At 32.8% G+C, this 17,116-nt stretch overlaps 3 protein-coding genes across 3 annotated transcripts; 2 read left to right on the forward strand and 1 right to left on the reverse strand.

Annotated features, from left to right (window-relative positions):
• The first annotated feature begins 3,692 nt into the window (after positions 1 to 3,692).
• LOC125057821 (apolipophorin-3-like) lies at positions 3,693 to 4,779 on the forward strand. The gene is made up of 3 exons (XM_047661737.1): positions 3,693 to 3,849; positions 4,030 to 4,242; positions 4,410 to 4,779. Exons 1-3 carry the CDS (start codon positions 3,808 to 3,810, stop codon positions 4,716 to 4,718), a joined length of 564 nt encoding a protein of 187 aa, XP_047517693.1. The 5' UTR covers positions 3,693 to 3,807; the 3' UTR covers positions 4,719 to 4,779.
• Positions 4,780 to 5,867: 1,088 nt separating this feature from the next.
• On the reverse strand, positions 5,868 to 10,065 carry LOC125057814 (malate dehydrogenase, mitochondrial). The gene is made up of 6 exons (XM_047661725.1): positions 9,897 to 10,065; positions 9,535 to 9,745; positions 8,774 to 8,970; positions 7,785 to 8,024; positions 7,268 to 7,360; positions 5,868 to 6,495 (listed from the first exon to the last, which is right to left on the reverse strand). Exons 1-6 carry the CDS (start codon positions 9,972 to 9,974, stop codon positions 6,286 to 6,288), a joined length of 1,029 nt encoding a protein of 342 aa, XP_047517681.1. The 5' UTR covers positions 9,975 to 10,065; the 3' UTR covers positions 5,868 to 6,285.
• A 342-nt stretch (positions 10,066 to 10,407) lies between these two features.
• LOC125057806 (vacuolar protein sorting-associated protein 45) lies at positions 10,408 to 14,968 on the forward strand. Its single transcript, XM_047661711.1, has 9 exons — positions 10,408 to 10,654; positions 10,798 to 10,996; positions 11,279 to 11,428; positions 11,846 to 12,099; positions 12,303 to 12,437; positions 12,592 to 12,732; positions 13,189 to 13,326; positions 13,793 to 14,044; positions 14,254 to 14,968. Exons 1-9 carry the CDS (start codon positions 10,562 to 10,564, stop codon positions 14,587 to 14,589), a joined length of 1,698 nt encoding a protein of 565 aa, XP_047517667.1. The 5' UTR covers positions 10,408 to 10,561; the 3' UTR covers positions 14,590 to 14,968.
• The last annotated feature ends 2,148 nt before the right edge of the window (positions 14,969 to 17,116 follow it).

A 17,116-nucleotide genomic window follows, 5' to 3' on the forward strand; every position in this document is an offset into this window, starting at 1 on the left:
TTAACATTTGCTCGAACGGTGACTGGAGGCTGATCACCTACTTGCCTATTAGATTTAAAAATGATCATGATTGAGAAATCTGCGGCCTTTAGGCCAGACCTAAAGAGGTTGTAGCACCACTGATTTATTTTATACAGACTTGCAATGACGGTTACGTTAGGTTATCCTTAACGTCTACCTATACCTACCGAACCTAATCGAGTTTTTTACACTCAATATTAGTTAATAAAAAATATCGACTATTAATCTGGTACGAATTCCTAGGTCGTGAATCAACTACTTCTATATATAGTAGCTTATAAAGTTATTATGACAAAATTAGACGCAACAGCTCATTGTGATATGAATAACTTATTGAACTCGAATACAATAAGTCATGTCCTCGAACCATTTATGATACAAATGATCTCACTGCTCACTGGCCATCCAGTGGTATTCTACATCTGTTGTTCTTACTCGTCAGACCTACTGTAACTGGTGTAAGGGAACGCACCAGATCTATCAGCGAACAAAGAACAGCTTCAGTCGGCTTCTTACAGGTACAAAACATTTCATTTAACTTTGTGTCCATTAAACGCTGGTGATGATTGTAGTTATATTATGTATGTTAGTAGCTGATAACTCGCACGATTCTTTCGACCTTTGATATTGGCTTTGTATATATAAAAAATAAAATAACAGACATTGTTACTTTCGAATTAAAAACGTATTTTTCGAGCCAAAGAAAATTAATTAATTTTTACATAAAGATGTAATAAATTAATTCTAATAAATTGGACTCCGTTCCACGGATCTCTGAAAAAAATAATAATTATTTGTTTATTATTACTTAATTCAAGTTCAACTACTAGGAACGTAAGCTAAGAATGGTGACGTCGTGCGCACCCAAAGCATCACTAAATTATTTTTTTCTATATGCGCATTTAATTAATAGAGCGAAAGAATATAATCCAGTGGCGAGACCGTCATATCTTAAACTCAAAAATCGATTCGCGTTAGACAAAAAAGTCGTAGTTAAGTTGCCTTTTAATAAAAACGGTCAATGAAACAGATGCAAAATTCTGAAGTCATAAAAGATTTTAGCACCTCTGGATAAAATTTATTATAAACTAAGGATGACATTCGATTGGTAGAGTTACCCCAATTAGTTCCAATTTTAGTGTACATTAAAACTTTTGAAAATGTAAACATTTCGTTCAATGTTTACTATACATAAAAATAAATAAATTACCAGTCCATGGAGTAGACTTACTATTATTACTGAATTTAATAACAATTTACACAGTATATAGTGTCTCATTACCCATCAACTGTGTATACCCCTTCAGGCCATTCGGGCTTTACACTTAAACCATTAAGAAGAGACCTTGACATTGAGTATGATTTTAGAAGATACAAAGTATGTGCAACTGGGGCACAGGGGACAAGCAAGGGCAGGGCCAGATAAGGCCAAATGGTTGTTAATACGAGTAAACAACAATTAGCGACAGTAATCAACAATTACTAATTAACTATCGTAGTTCCGGTAGCGCAGCTGTTTACGTCCAGAAACCTCAAAAATTAACGAGCGAGAACAAACAACAAATCGATATTAGGCTTTTATTTTCCAGTGAAGGATGGGCCAAAGCTGTATTTTTTTCACTGATTCGCCTTTTATACCTATGTTAATATTTTAGTTGTTGTTTCGATATAAATCGATCACATTATACTCCGAAATAATGGGGCAATTAGAGGAGATTCAAATAAAACATTTTTATAGCTTAGGTTTTAGGACCAGTATAAAAAGGTATATCAAACTTTTGTACACAACGAAATTACTGGAGGCTTACTTACGAGTATATATATGTGAAAAAATAACAACAACATAGTATTAGAAAGAAGAAATCGCTTGTTAACGATAAGGCCGCCCGTTGCCGTATAACTTAAGTAATCTGCTTTTTAATTTTTTTTTTAAATGTACGTTTTTGTATAAGGTTATAAAGTTGAAATAAATAAATATTAGATATAAAATGTGTATATCCAATTATAAAGAGTAACGGTTGCGTAGTGGACCTATATAACCTTTCTGGTTCAAGTGTAAACTTGTAAGTGAGATAAATAATAGCTTCTAAGAAATCTAAGAAAAAATAATGGATTGGAAGTAATTATTTTTTTTTAATCCAACTATATTATGCTTTTAAAATCAAACCGACTCTAAATTAAATACAGTTTAGTTCAAAGATTCTTACTATTTTTTAATTTTGAACATTTCCAATTCCAACATCCATGCTAAAAGGAAATAATTCATTGAAGACGTAATCATTCATAATTTCCTTTGGAACAAATTGGTTGTCAAGTTAGGGATAACTCTTAACGGATATTATTTTTATATCGGGCTGCCAAAATGTTATGATTTTTAAGTCGTTAAAATACTTAATTACAAAAATATGTCAGATAACCGTACATATGAATCATGAAAGATAAATACGATACTTATATTAAATTACCGACTTTTATTTTAGTTAGATTCTGTTAAATTTGATAATATTATATTAAATATAATAAAATGAATACATATAATCTAGCAGTAAAAAATCAGGACTTCATTAAAAATCGAAGAGATGAATGTCGGAAATGCTGTTCTGTAAATTCTGTTTTAGAAAGAGCATAAAAAGATTGTATATAAAGATTCAAGGCTTTTTTATACTTGTTTTATACTTATTTTTTACATAAGGGTGAACAGATAAAGATATTTTTCAATATAATAAAAAGTTATACAAGCATTTAAAATACCAATTTCAATAAAAAAATTGCGTTAAATAGCTATTTTATATTTATTAAATGGAATAAATAACGTTGGTAATCACTTCTTATTCTGACAAATATATTTTATTTATAGTAAAAGGTTTGCGTGTGAGCTGTGGCGATAATAATGATAGACGTAACCATAATAATATTGTAATACTTCCATTGTCAATGTTCTGAATAAAATATTTAATACTTTGTACAATTACATACATTTAACAGTGATTTCAAACATAACACATAGAACATAGAATGTAAAAAACACTAAAGTCGACTGTATGTCTTAAGGCCGATTTACATTATCTTAGTGTTTAGGAGAGTGCTTTAGTACAACTTGAAAGGCAAGTTCTTTAGCGTAGCGTTTACTAAAGCAAGTAGCGTTTACATGTTTCAACTAAAGTACTATCCTAAAGCACTCTCCTAAACACTAAGATAATGAAAATCGGCCTTCAATCGGTTACTAACGAATAGCGGTAATATTAAGATGAAGGGTAACAGCAGATGTTCTGTCTTTTCTTGTATGAAATACAGAAGAATAATTAATTAAATTTAATCCTTATGTGATAATAATATCATAATACTACTACTAAATAATATTATAACTACACTATAAATTTGGTAAAATATAAGTGGGAAGTTGTTTTCATTATATGAAGTACGCGAGCAGAGATAAATTGCACCTTTAATTTCAAGTTATTTAGATAATTACATTTTATACTAAATATTAACACGGAACGCAAAAATATAACCTTTTCTAGGCCCAAACGAGTCCACAACTCGTAGGCAGAGGACGGTGGCCTGAGAGGGACGAAGTGCGGTACAAACAAACAACAGCAAGGGTGATTACCTAATTACCAGCGAGTTTACACAGGGCATAGGGCACTCTGTTCAGGAAAGTTTTCCCTGGTCACTGCGCTATCGCCGTCCCCCTCCCCTCGTACCCCACAGCACAACTTATATACCACCGTCAAAGCGGGAACTCTCCATATTATTTCGGACCTTCGTGGGACAAACAATTACAAAATGGCTCACAAGATCGCTCTTCTCTTCGTCTGCGTCGTCTTGGTAAGTCAAGTCCTTTATAGCTTTGATATTTTAGTGTTTTACTTTCCGATGTAATTACCATGTCCAGTGTAACTGTTTGTTCTTTTAAAGTAACATATTATTAAAATAAAATAAATATTCAAACATATCTAATAATATCGAAATCATTGAGCGTAGTTAAGTAATGTGTTTTCTACTCAGGCAACGGCGTCCGCTGGTATGGTACGTCGTGAAGCTGACTCACCTCTGAAAGATATTCAAAAGCATGCAGAGGAATTCGGCAAGACTTTCAGTGAGCAACTCAACTCATTGATTAACTCCAAGAACACACAGGAAGTCAACAAGGCTCTAAAGGACGGTTCAGACTCCATGCTGAAACAGCTCTCAGAATTCTCCGCCACGCTGCAGAACGCGGTGAGTAACTATATCTCTTTTTATCTTAGAAATTATTATCTGTACCCCGAGGTCAAGGATGACGAAAACTTTGATAATATTTGCGGACATGGCATTAACATTGACTGACTGATAACAATGTAACGCGTTAACGCACTGCTTATTTAGTTCCTTACTTCGTGTTTCAGCTTTCTGACGCCAACGGCAAGGCGAAAGAAGCTTTGGAAAAATCCCGCACCAACATCGAGCGCAATGTAGAGGAGCTCCGCAAATCGCACCCTGAGGTTGAACAACAAGCAACTGCCTTACGCGAGAGACTACAAGGTGCAGTGCAGAATGCCCTCACTGAGACTCAGAAGTTGGCCCGTGAAGTAGCTGCGAATATGGAGGAGACCAACAAGAAGCTTGAGCCTCAAATCAAGAAAGCCTACGACGACTTAGTGAAGCAAGCCGAGCAGGTGCAGACCAAACTTCACGAAGTCGCCACCAAGCAATAGATCGTCTGGATCAGCCCACCTCATTCCATACTAAATTTATAATAAATAGACTTTAATTTTATGTTTCTTGCTTTTATTTATCTTCATACGAGACAATGTACAAATCTAATATCTAGAAGTTTAGAATCATTTCGCAAGAAAAGGTAAAAAAATTGCAGCGAAATAATAAAAAAATTACATGGTAACTAACTCTGATTATTTCCAGATGGGATGAAATTTTTTAAACGTTATTATAAACCGGCTCCTCCGAATAGTCTTATCTCGCAAATTGAATAAAATGATTTGTCATAATTTTGATAAGATTTATCAAACGTTTTCAATAAGTTTAGAATCTATAGTGCTACAATTACATATTACGGCGGAAGATTAAAATAAATTTTGATATTTAGCCAACAACGCAACAAGGTACAGCAATAATTGTTTATTCAATATGGAGACAAGTCCTCGAGTGAGTTGCAGCAATCCAAAAAATCGTACGTGGACTGGGGTGACAGTTTTTTCTGCATATCTTGTGCTTCTAATGATGGAGATTTATATTGAATTTTACGAAAATGAATCGCATATTAAAGTGTATAAAAAATTATGTGACATATTCGCTTCTTTAACTTCATAGACGACAATAAAGTTAATAATGAAATATTTTGTTACTAAATATTCATATTGTATTTATTTATGATAGCATATCCCTAATTATATTTTTTTACATTAAAGTATAGTATATTTTTTTCCGGACCCTAATGTATAATTTCGTCATTTAAGTATAAAATATTATTTAAAATAAATGAAAGGTCTCGAACGGCATGCACAAACTAAATACATAGATAAGACAAAGATACCAAAAAGATAAGAGTTAACCTTCTTGAGTTTAATTACAATTTTACAAATTAACACACACTGTAGAGTGTAGTTATTTAGTATGGATTATAACTGCACTAATCATACGAAAGAGAAGTGTGTACCTGTGTCAAGTATAATTTCGCGTCTGTTAAAAGTTGACATTTGTCGTTTGTCGATTCTAAATTAAAAGTGGCAGCACAGAGTCTAGGAAGCGCCGTTATAGTTAACAACCTGTACAATGTACTAAAGTCTTAACTATTAGCAGGTAATAGAGTGTCTAGGTACTACAGATACTTGTAAAATAAACAAAAGTATTACTAAAAACATTTATTCAGAATATAACACAGAACCCAACAGCCTATATACAGATGTGCAGTCACTATGTAACTGATATATCAAATAAATAAACATAACCAGAATACTAGAAATGCGGATATAAAACAATTTAGATTGATTTTATACAGAGCATTCACATTCACACACACCAGACCAAAACCCAAGATAAAATTTGCAGAAATATCAAGTACAATTTTATACTAGACTTCTTTTATGATTTTCAATATTTACAATTCAGCACATACTGTTTTTGATCTTAAAATTGCTCTTAAATTAAAATTTATTTAGGCTACAATCTATTGTCAAGAACTGTCAAAGTACCTTGACATTTGACACTTGTCTATATTATTTAATCTGCTGGAGATTGAGAGGTCTGGTCTTTTGGTCAGCTAATTTACTTCTTAGCGAAGTCTTCTCCGGTCTTAATGTTCTTAAGTAGTTCTGGCATCGCTTCTTTAAGGAGTTGCTGCTCGTACGCGTTAAGTTTTCCGTATCCAAGGTTCTTTTCAAGTCCATTTTTGCCCAAAAGTACGGGGTTAGCGAAGTATGCCGCTTCTGTTAAGTCAGATTTAACGTACGCGCATTCTACAACGTTTGATTCACCCTGTTGAAAAAAACATTTCAATTAGCATTTGTATTCTATAAGGGAGCGTTCAAGTATTAAGTCACGCAATTTTTGGAGATTATTGACCCCCCCCCCCCCATGTAACGCGCCGTAACGTTTTTCTGTACCCAAGTATAATAAAACGTTTCGTAACCACCTAGTGACTCTTTATACCTACCTAAAAGTTACCATTATGTGGTGTAAACTGTAAAGTACTGAAAAGTCGAAAATAATATTAACAATAACGCGTAATTCAATTCCCGCTCCGCATCGTTACGTTTTACGAACCCCCCCCCCCCCCAAAATTTGATACGTAATACTTGAACGCTCACTAAGTAGACAGGGTATGATTTTTTTTCATCTAGCAAAAATGATAAACACTGCTATTACGTTATTAGTTTCGACGGACGGCTTTAAATATCTACTTATACTTAATCAAACACACGATAAAATGTTCGGATTTGAAAATAGCTCAAAACAATACACGTATTACGCATTTCCCGTTATTTGTAAATAGTAATTTTAGTTTACTCTGATTTTTGAGAAGACCTTTGGTGTTTAGGCAGTCTTTCCTGCCCACATAAGCGAGATCTGTAACTTATGTGCTGGAAATCTATAGCCCCATATAAGATTCTATGCAAAATGTTTGGTGCATTTTAATAAGTATGACTCACAAATGAATTTATCCCCATTAATTACTTGAATGGTTAAAGCATTAGAATCGTTCAAATAATCTTTTACGTATAGAAAAACCATAAGACAATATACTTACGTTCAATCCTCTTAGTAGGGCGTTGGTCAGTCTGGCACCAGCGTATGCCATCGAAAGAGTTGCTGAACCACCGCCAGCCTTGGCCTTCACCACCTGAGGCACAAATATTCATTATAAACTTAATTAAAAGCCAGCAGTTATTTAAATGCGTTTAAATATGGACAAAAGCATTTTAAATGTAAGGTAGTAGTTAATTTAGAAAAGGTAATTGTAATATTTAAATTTAAAAAAAAAGGCTAATGCCTTTTTTTCTACGCTATAATTAGCGTAGTACTTAAATTGAGTAACAATCGAGTAAACTGTACAATATTTCGTCATCTTCAACTTCATAGATCTTTAGAATCCAATCACAACTTTGGAAAATTATCAAGGTGCAATACAATGCCCAATAGTATATTTTAGAGCCATAATAGTATTTTATCATATATATTTTTTTATGTTGTTGTTCACCACAAATATAACCATGACAAGTTTATGTTGAATTATATTACTCTTACTAAAGATATAATAAACTTACTTCAGTACCAGCCTCCTGTATCCTCTTGGTGAGCTCCTCAATCTTGCCCTGGTCAGAGAGCTTGACAGCGGGTTGGCTCTGGCTGAGCAGGGGAATAATAGTGACACCTGAGTGACCTCCAATAACGGGGATAGTGACTGACCGAGGGTCCACACCATTGATTTCACCGATGAAAGCGGCCGCACGGACCACATCCAATGTAGTTACTCCGAACACGCGTTTCGGGTCGTAAACACCTGCCTAATAATATTACAATTTGATATTCTGTTTTCTACACTAACTTTACATAATGTAAATTGTATCTTGATATTTTAATTTTGAGTAAAGTCTTATTATGTTCAGAATGTTTTTATGGGAGAAAAGATTTTTGAGGTGAAACTTCTTTAGACGCACGAGGGTAATTTTTTCAAAAGACGTCACGAAGATGTGCAGCGTTTTTGTCGAAGAAAAGGGAGAAAGCGATTGAGAGACAGTGAGAACAGTAAATTACCTTACAGAAATTCTATTTTTAAAATTAAAATTTAGTAAAGAGAATCTATGAAATATTAGTGTGTATTTTATATTTAAAGCAAAATAAGTTATTGAAATCTCAAATGACGAATTGTAAATTAAAATGCCACGTGTTTTTATTATCGAAGAAATAAATTTAAAAAATTAAATTTTTTATTTGTATTAATTTTCGACACTTAATATTTTAATGACAATTAAATACATTAAATTCCTTAAATATCTTCCTTTTCTATCCTATCCTAAGTCTCGGAAATCTAAAGTTTTAGATTTGTATAAATATGAACAAGAGTTAAAAATTTGTTTGATAAAGAAGTTTCACTTCTGACATGTGTGCTTTGTACTCACACACTTTTTTTTAAATATCCTATATTGCTCATGTTTTAATGAAATGGTAGAAAATAAGGTATTTATTTTAACCTTATTTTCTACCATGTTGTCAAATACATATACTGGGTATGAAATATTTAAATTTCCAATACCTTCTTTAAAACCTCAGAAGCAATTGGCACCATTGAGTTGACAGGATTTGTGATGATAGCCAGCATGGCCTTAGGTGCCTTGGCTGCAACACACTGAGCGAGGTCTCTAACAATGGAAGCATTGGTGTTAAAAAGGTCGTCCCGGGTCATGCCTGGTTTACGGGGAACTCCCGCTGGGATTACAACAACATCAGCATCTGAAACAAATTGTTATATTTTTATTATTATTATTCAACTATTATCAAATTTTACATATATATAGTATGATACACTAATATTCATAGGTCATAAAAACAATATTGCTGGCTTGTAACATTTTTTATTCATCTTATACATCATAAATTTTTATATCTTCTAATATCTATCTAATATCTTATAATAAATTCTTATCATATTGTAATTGAAACTATGTATAAAGTTTCAACAAAACATAACACCTAAACCTCTCAGAGGTAGGAAATAATATAGTATATAAATATTAAAATCTAAGTTAACGATCATTTTTACCAAATCATAAGGATATGATTATTACTACTAAGGATAGTATCACGCAGATATACTAACTTCTAGCATAACTTAGGAATACTTTCAAATTTAGAATATATTCAATTAATATATATGGCTTATTTCAGCTTTAGAGATCATTAACAAGTGTTAAGTCCACAAAATACAAATAGCTGACAATGACATAAATATAGGATGTTATGTAACTCCAACATAACCTAGAAAACAACTACTAACAAGTAACAACTACTACTCACTTTCAATGGCAGATGCCAATTCCTCAGGTCCCTTGTGACCTGTGACCTTGGCAGGAGTGTCCATGTGTGAGAGATCTGCCGCTACTCCAGGAGTCACGGGCGCGATATCGTAACATGCTAGACGAGTAACCAAGGGGTTCTGCTTTAACAATAATGCTAAAGGCTGGCCAATACCACCGGCTGCTCCAGCAACAACTACTTTGTAGTTATTCTGTAAAAGTTATAATGATTAATTGGGAATTCAGAAGTATTGTGAACAGTGTGACTATATCTAATGATTATGATTATGCTTGACAAGTGAAGATAATATGAGATATTAATGTTCAGGGTTTTTCTGAAAAACCACTCATGGTGAATTTTACCTGGCCTGAAGTAGAAAAGGTCTTGGCGCCATTCTGAACCGCCACAGAGGCAACAGGCTTCAAAACACGTGAGAACATCGTTACACTATAAGTATTAAATATTAATGGAATTACTTAATATTTTTAGTTTTTTATTCGGCAAATCCACACGACCCGGCCGACCTTTAAAAGATAACTAGTGATGTAACTTTATTCTAAGGTTACGAACGTAAGTGTCACACGTCATCAAAGATAACAAACGCCTATAGAATATGTAACCGAAATAACCTTTTTTTTTATCGTACAGCACTGTCATATATTTATAATTATAGCATAGCAGTCTTTATAAGTTAAGACTTAAGAGTAGTGTGTTTTGCGGTTATACATGATACGTATCTGCTGTACTGTGTTCTTGATCGATTTAACAAATACTTTACGCTATATCGCTCAATTTTTTTTGTGCAATTAGTTATCTATACTCATCGACTATACTGTTATTGTTTGTAGACATCCCTATTCCAGGTTGACATTTAGATATTCAAAAATATAGATTCAGTTTCACTCAATGTTTTGTTTGCAAAATTATTTAAATTTAATTTCTCCTAATCTAGTGTGTATCTAAACTTTATTGTAAAAATTTAAAATTAAGAACTGAAACGAGTGGCCTAAACCTATAGATATTCAAAATGAATGTTATTCAAGCCGTAAAGTTGTATATAACTAAAATGACAGAGGAGAGTGGTCCTGGGATGAAAGTTATTCTTATGGATAAAGAAACTGTAAGAATATGAAATCTCTTATTTCTTTTTTATCTTTGTTTCTGAGGACAAAACATATTTTAATCGATCGGTATCTGATGTTTTTTGTTAAAATTGCTTACCAATCTATTATGAAACAATAATAACTGTATTCCTTGTTGTAGACTAGTATAGTAAGCATGGTCTTTAGCCAGTCTGAAATCCTACAGAAGGAAGTGTATCTTTTTGAGAGGATAGACAGTGTGGCAAAATGGGACAACTTGAAACACATGAAGTGTATAGTATTCATTAGGCCCACTTCTGAAAATCTTGCTCTATTGTGTAGAGAACTAAGGTGTCCTAAGTATGGGGTTTACTATGTTTGTAAGTATCTACTAATCATTCATATAATGAGATAAATAATGATGATATTACATATTTTTTAATTAATTAGATGATTGTCAGATTAGATGAAATATCGATTGCATTTTCTAATATCATTAGAGTAGTTAGTCAAAACTAATATCCACAAATCTGACTTATTTAAATTTCCTACAATTACTGTTTTTACAATTTAATATATTTTATGTAATTCATGAAAAAATGATAAGTAATATACATATGTGTGTGCATAGATTATTAAGAGGTATCTAATAACTTTTGTAGATTTTAGCAATGTAATATCTAAGTCTGATGTGAAGACTCTGGCAGAGTGTGATCAGCAAGAGTCAGTAAGGGAGGTGCAAGAGGTGTTTGCTGACTACTTAGCTGTTGATAGACACCTTTTCTCTTTCAACATTGTTGGATGCTTACATGGTACAATTGTTGACATTACTATTACAATAAAATGCAATCCATTAATAGTTAAACAAATTGTAAGGTCAGAAAATAGCATTCACTAAAATGTCAGTAAGAAATATGTTTTAGGGCACATATTGGGTTTGGTTAACTCAATAATAATTTAATTAAACTTTTTTTTAAAAAACTCTAATTATATCTAAATCTGCTAGAGGTCTGTTTTTCTCTCTATATTTATAACATCTTATATGATATTTTTTAGGATAGATAGGCTTATCATAAGTTACTACCACACCAGTTGGCTTTCACTTTCCCAGCCGATTATAAAAGGCCCTAAAGACTTAAATAAATATTATAAAATTAAATAAATAAATGTGGTAATTAAAGACTCAATAAAAACTACTATTTTATTACCAATCATGCTTAATATTTCAGGTAAGTCATGGAATCAACAACATCTCCAGCGGTGTTCTCAAGGCCTGCTTGCTTTATTCTTGTCATTAAAAAAACGACCTGTTATCCGATATGCATCTGGTTCAACAGCCTGCTCTCGGCTTGCGGAGAGGGTTAAGGAGTTAGTAAGAAGAGAGTCAGCTCTGATGGACAGTAATATACCGTACAGTGACATAGCTCCACAATTGCTAATTTTGGACAGACGTGATGATCCAGTTACTCCTTTATTACATCAGGTAAGAACGAATTATCAGGCATTGGGACATAAGTGTTTTTATACACATATACTACAAACGATTATTATAAAAATTATTCTAGATAAAAAATTTAACACTGGTATATCCATAAAAATAAATAAAGATAACAAATGTTGTGTATTTTTTGAGGGTGCTTTTTCATTTGTATATTAAAGCTTACCTATAACCATGATTACTTTCAGTGGACATACCAAGCAATGGTCCACGAATTGTTGACTATTAACAATAATCGTGTGAGCCTAGCACATGTTCCTGATGTTCACAAGGACTTGAAAGAGGTAGTGCTAGCTGCAGAACAGGATGAGTTTTATGCTAAGGTAGTTTATCCTGAAGACCATTTATATCTATTTATAACTTATCATTTGTAGTTCTACACTGTCTACTACTACTAGAGTAGTTTTTTTACAAGAATTTTTTTTATCAAAGACTTAAATATGTGCATAGTTAACCATTTAGTGTTATTTTTTGCAGAATCTCTATTCAAATTTTGGTGAGATTGGACAAACAATCAAATCTCTTATGGAGGAGTTCCAGAGGAAAGCAAAAAGCCATCAAAAGGTTGAAAGTATAGCAGATATGAAGAACTTTGTTGAGACTTACCCGCTTTTTAAGGTAACTCATATGAGATTGTCCTTTTATTTAAGTTAGTGATAAGTAATTGTTTTTCTTGTAACTTTAAAAGCTTCTGGCAACCTGATGTTAAGTGATGTTTGTCCATAACATCACTTAACATCAGGTGAGCCTCCTGCCCGTTTGCCTCCTATTACATAAAAAAAGCTGAAAAACAATATATGTTTGAAAAAAAAAAGAACTTATTACAGTCAAATCTTTAATAGTTTCACTGATAAATATTTTCCCTATCTCAAAGAAGTTTAAGGCACCTCACTATATACTCCATACTTATATGTCAAATGTAAAAGTTATCTTCATGGATTTTGTATACTAATGTATGAGTTGGCATTTGGTTCGGCTACAAACTTCAAGAAAACAAACCGACTGTATTGATCACAGTCACAGGACAGACATAACTTTTATAAAATCATCTTAAGACTATAATGATATTTACAGAAAATGTCAGGAACTGTGTCAAAACATGTGACTGTTGTTGGAGAGCTGTCAAGTACAGTCGGGCGACATGAGTTGCTGCAAGTCTCCGAACTGGAGCAGGAGCTTGCCTGTCAGACTGACCATGCAAAGCATTTGCAGGTACAAATATGACGTTAATATACAAAAATAAAATAAAATATTCATATGCGTATCCGTTAAGTTATGTGAATAAATTCTACATACTTTTAGGTCATTTGGATTTTTGAAGCTTCTGCGTCCGATTATTTTTTTTTAAAGGTTTTAAACCTAATATATTACATGTATACCAGAGAGGAGAACATTTTAAAGTATAAGAAATTGTTCTTATCTAAATATTTATCAAAAACCAAACCATGTAATAATATAGAAAATGTGGTATGTTTGTAAATTGAATCAAAAACTACTGGACTGATTTCAAAATTTTATTTCACCACTCCTACATTATTATTACTTACGCTATATTTATTTCTGAAATATAAAAAAAAAAGTTTTGCTGTAAAACCGGGGCACGTCGCGTCGTTCCTTAATCCGAATTACATGGAGGGGTTACTGTATTGTTATTTTTTAAATATTATTTTAATTCCAGCGTTTAAAAGGCCTCTTCAACAACGAAAAAGTCCGAACAGAAGACCTCGTTAAACTGGTAGCACTATACGCTCTCCGATACGAGAAACATGCGAGTAACGCGCTCTCGTCCCTGGTGGATTCGTTGAAATCTCGTGGGGATGAAGTTGCGCGTGCGCCGGTCCTTGTATTGGAGTATGGCGGGGCTCATTCAAGGCAAAGTGATTTATTTGGATTGCAAGATGCAGCTAAGATTACAAAGAGATTGTTCAAGGTGAGAATTATCTTTTTAGAACTTTCTATTTTCATTTAATAAATTAAAGTCACTTTTTGTTTGGTTTGTATGTGGTATGCGAGTATTTCGGTGTCAACTTCATTGATCATTTTTTGGTGGAAATCAAACTGAGAAATGTGTTGTGTCATTTCCTAAACCACTTAGACACGAAGATTAAATCATTTAGTGTATATCTTTTAAAATTGTAGGGCCTAAGTGGCGTAGAAAACATTTACACCCAACACAGTCCCCTACTAAAAGACACATTGGAAGATCTTCTCAAGGGAAAACTTCGCGAAAATCTTTACCCGTCAGTAGGTGGAGAGGATATTACCAGAAGACCCCAAGAAGTAATAGTTTTCATTGTGGGAGGAGTAACATATGAAGAGGCATTTTGCGTGCATCAGTTAAATCAGACGAACCCAGGCGTAAGGATTATACTTGGCGGAACAACAATACATAATTCCACCTCGTTTTTGGAGGAAATAAAGTATGCAATGCAAGGTGTACAGAGGATGCACACGCGGCATATAAGGAATGTCTAATCTGTTGTCGATGGATTTAAATTAATATTTATTAAGTCATTATTATCATAGTCTATGAAAGTCCATTCAGCCATCAACACCAATCAAATAATCTTGAAGTTATATTACTGATTGTTACTCAATTTGTCTATGTACGATTGAGTTTCACGTATGATCTCTATTTGCAGTTAGTAAAGAAAAACAAGTATGAAAAAATGTTTCTAGTTTATAAGGGTATACTGTATCATAATAAGTTGACTGATAAGTTTTTATTTTTGGAGTTTAGGATGATAGAGAAAATCTTGTAAAGGATGTGGAACATTCGGAATTGTAAAAAACTATAAGAAATGTATAGTTTTTGAGAGATGGTGTTAACAACCTATATAGTATAAACTATATTTGTATTTCTAAAGGATACATACAGTAATTGTTGCGTTTTACAATGATACATATAAATTAACTGTATCCGTTCAGTCTACAGTCATGAAGTGGGACTATAATATTATTGTCATCTATATAGATAGGCATATTTTTTATCTTTGTATATAATTTGGTTTATGTGATAAATTTAGGCTATGGTAGTGTTATATTAAGTTAATAACCTAAAAAGAACCAAAAGCTATATTCAATTATTTATTAAACCTATTCAATATTCATTAGCTGTTTTTTTCCTTATGAAATCTCTTAGAAAATTCCCTATGACAGAATGAGATTAGCTTATTGAAATAATTTACTTAACATAAGGTTCGGTGTTAAAACTTACAAGTGTCACGGTGTCAAACTACACTCATGTTTTAATACCCTCTATTATATGACAGTTGCATAAACTACTATTATCTGTTTGATTATTATTTTTGAAATTCTTTTTTTACAAGGAAAGGTTAATTACGTGGTAAATAAATAAAAACACATAATTGTTGTGTTCAAAACACATTTTTTATAACTTTTTTTATTGAAAAATACCTGACGCTGATGTAGGCGTCGTCCAACAATACAAAGCTACTTGGCCGCGGTTACAAAACAAGCACAACTCAAGCCAAGCCACCTTAGGTTACATTTGTAACATTATCAATGCTTTACATACTTTAGGCTCCGAAAATTGCTTATAAAACCTTACACACCCGACTTTCAGTCTTTGATATACCTCGCAACCTCTCCGTCAGATCTCCTTTGAGCTAGACACACATAAGTCGATGAACTTTAGTGACGGACTCTACCAAGCCAGACGATTTCTGGGCAACGTCACACTTGTTGTAATTAGTATGTAATTCTGACTTAGTATGAATTTGGCAGAATCCGTTTTTAACAATAGTATTTAAAACTAGACTTCACATGAATGATCCTTAATGCGTTGTTAAGAAAAGGTTTCGAGGTTTGGACAGTTGGTGGTACAGCCCCTCTGGGCATTAAGGCATCACACTAGTGTCAATCTGTCACGCGTTTTCATCAACTGATCGAAATCGCATGAAACGACACTCAAACAACGTATCTGTAAGTTTGAAGTTTCCTCCATAAATATTGTTCCAACTTACAGGTACGCAAGTACACACAGCTTTTACACATGTACACATTCGTACATTCGCAAATAAAGTGCCACATCAGGTACAAAAATAAAAAAGCTGTTAATGTTGTCTCGCTGTTTTACGCATGTGCAGCGACGGGTAGTTAAATTTAATTTTTTTCTGCAGGAATAATGCAATTTGGCACCAGATTTGTTGTCATATTAATTTTGTTGTATAATATCAGAACAATGGTTACAAAATATCAGGTCGTTGGTGGTAGAACAAGCATCGACTGGATTATTTACTATTATTTTGGAACCAATGATTCGTTATTATTGAATTAAAAAAAAAATTTGTAACAAAGTTTTCTGCAGCGTTAACACATAATTTGATATAAAAGAGATTGCTTTGTCGTTTCCATTAATAATAAACTAGTAATTATTTAGTAGCATTTTTGAGTTTTAAAAATATTACAAAATTGCTCCTTTACTTTTACTCGCTTAAAGATGTTTTAAATCGTTTATATATTTTTTTACATTTTTCTGCACATACATATTTCTATTTTTTATGATTATTCGATAAGGGAGATATCGTAGGTCAAATTTACTGGACCATTTATTATTCTCATTTTAACTCCACCTGCATTTTAGAAGATTTTAAATTAATTTTTATTTTCTTTAAGCTTGAAAATTTAAGTCAAACCAAAGCATATCTTAAACCTCGTACTTTCAAACTAAATTGCCTTTATAATAATGTTTTTCAATTTGATTTGAAATTCCAAATTGTTTTGAAGATACTTTCGCTAAGAGTTTCTATCAAATACTTGAAATTCTGCCTCCTACAAAATATTTTGACTCATATAGAGCGTAGATTGATACTTAGTGATTAAAAAGAGCAGGTGAAGATTGTAGAAGCAAAACCAAAAAAACAGAAGGCACACATTCGTTGCCAGAAATTAAACATCCTAAAACCAACTCTCTCGCTTAGCCGTCTGTCATGAGCATATCCCAAATCAATAGAGGCTTTACACACCCGCATGCGTCAAA

Source organism: Pieris napi, chromosome 2 (genome assembly GCF_905475465.1).
Source record: "Pieris napi chromosome 2, ilPieNapi1.2, whole genome shotgun sequence".
Taxonomy (NCBI): Eukaryota; Metazoa; Arthropoda; class Insecta; order Lepidoptera; family Pieridae; genus Pieris; species Pieris napi.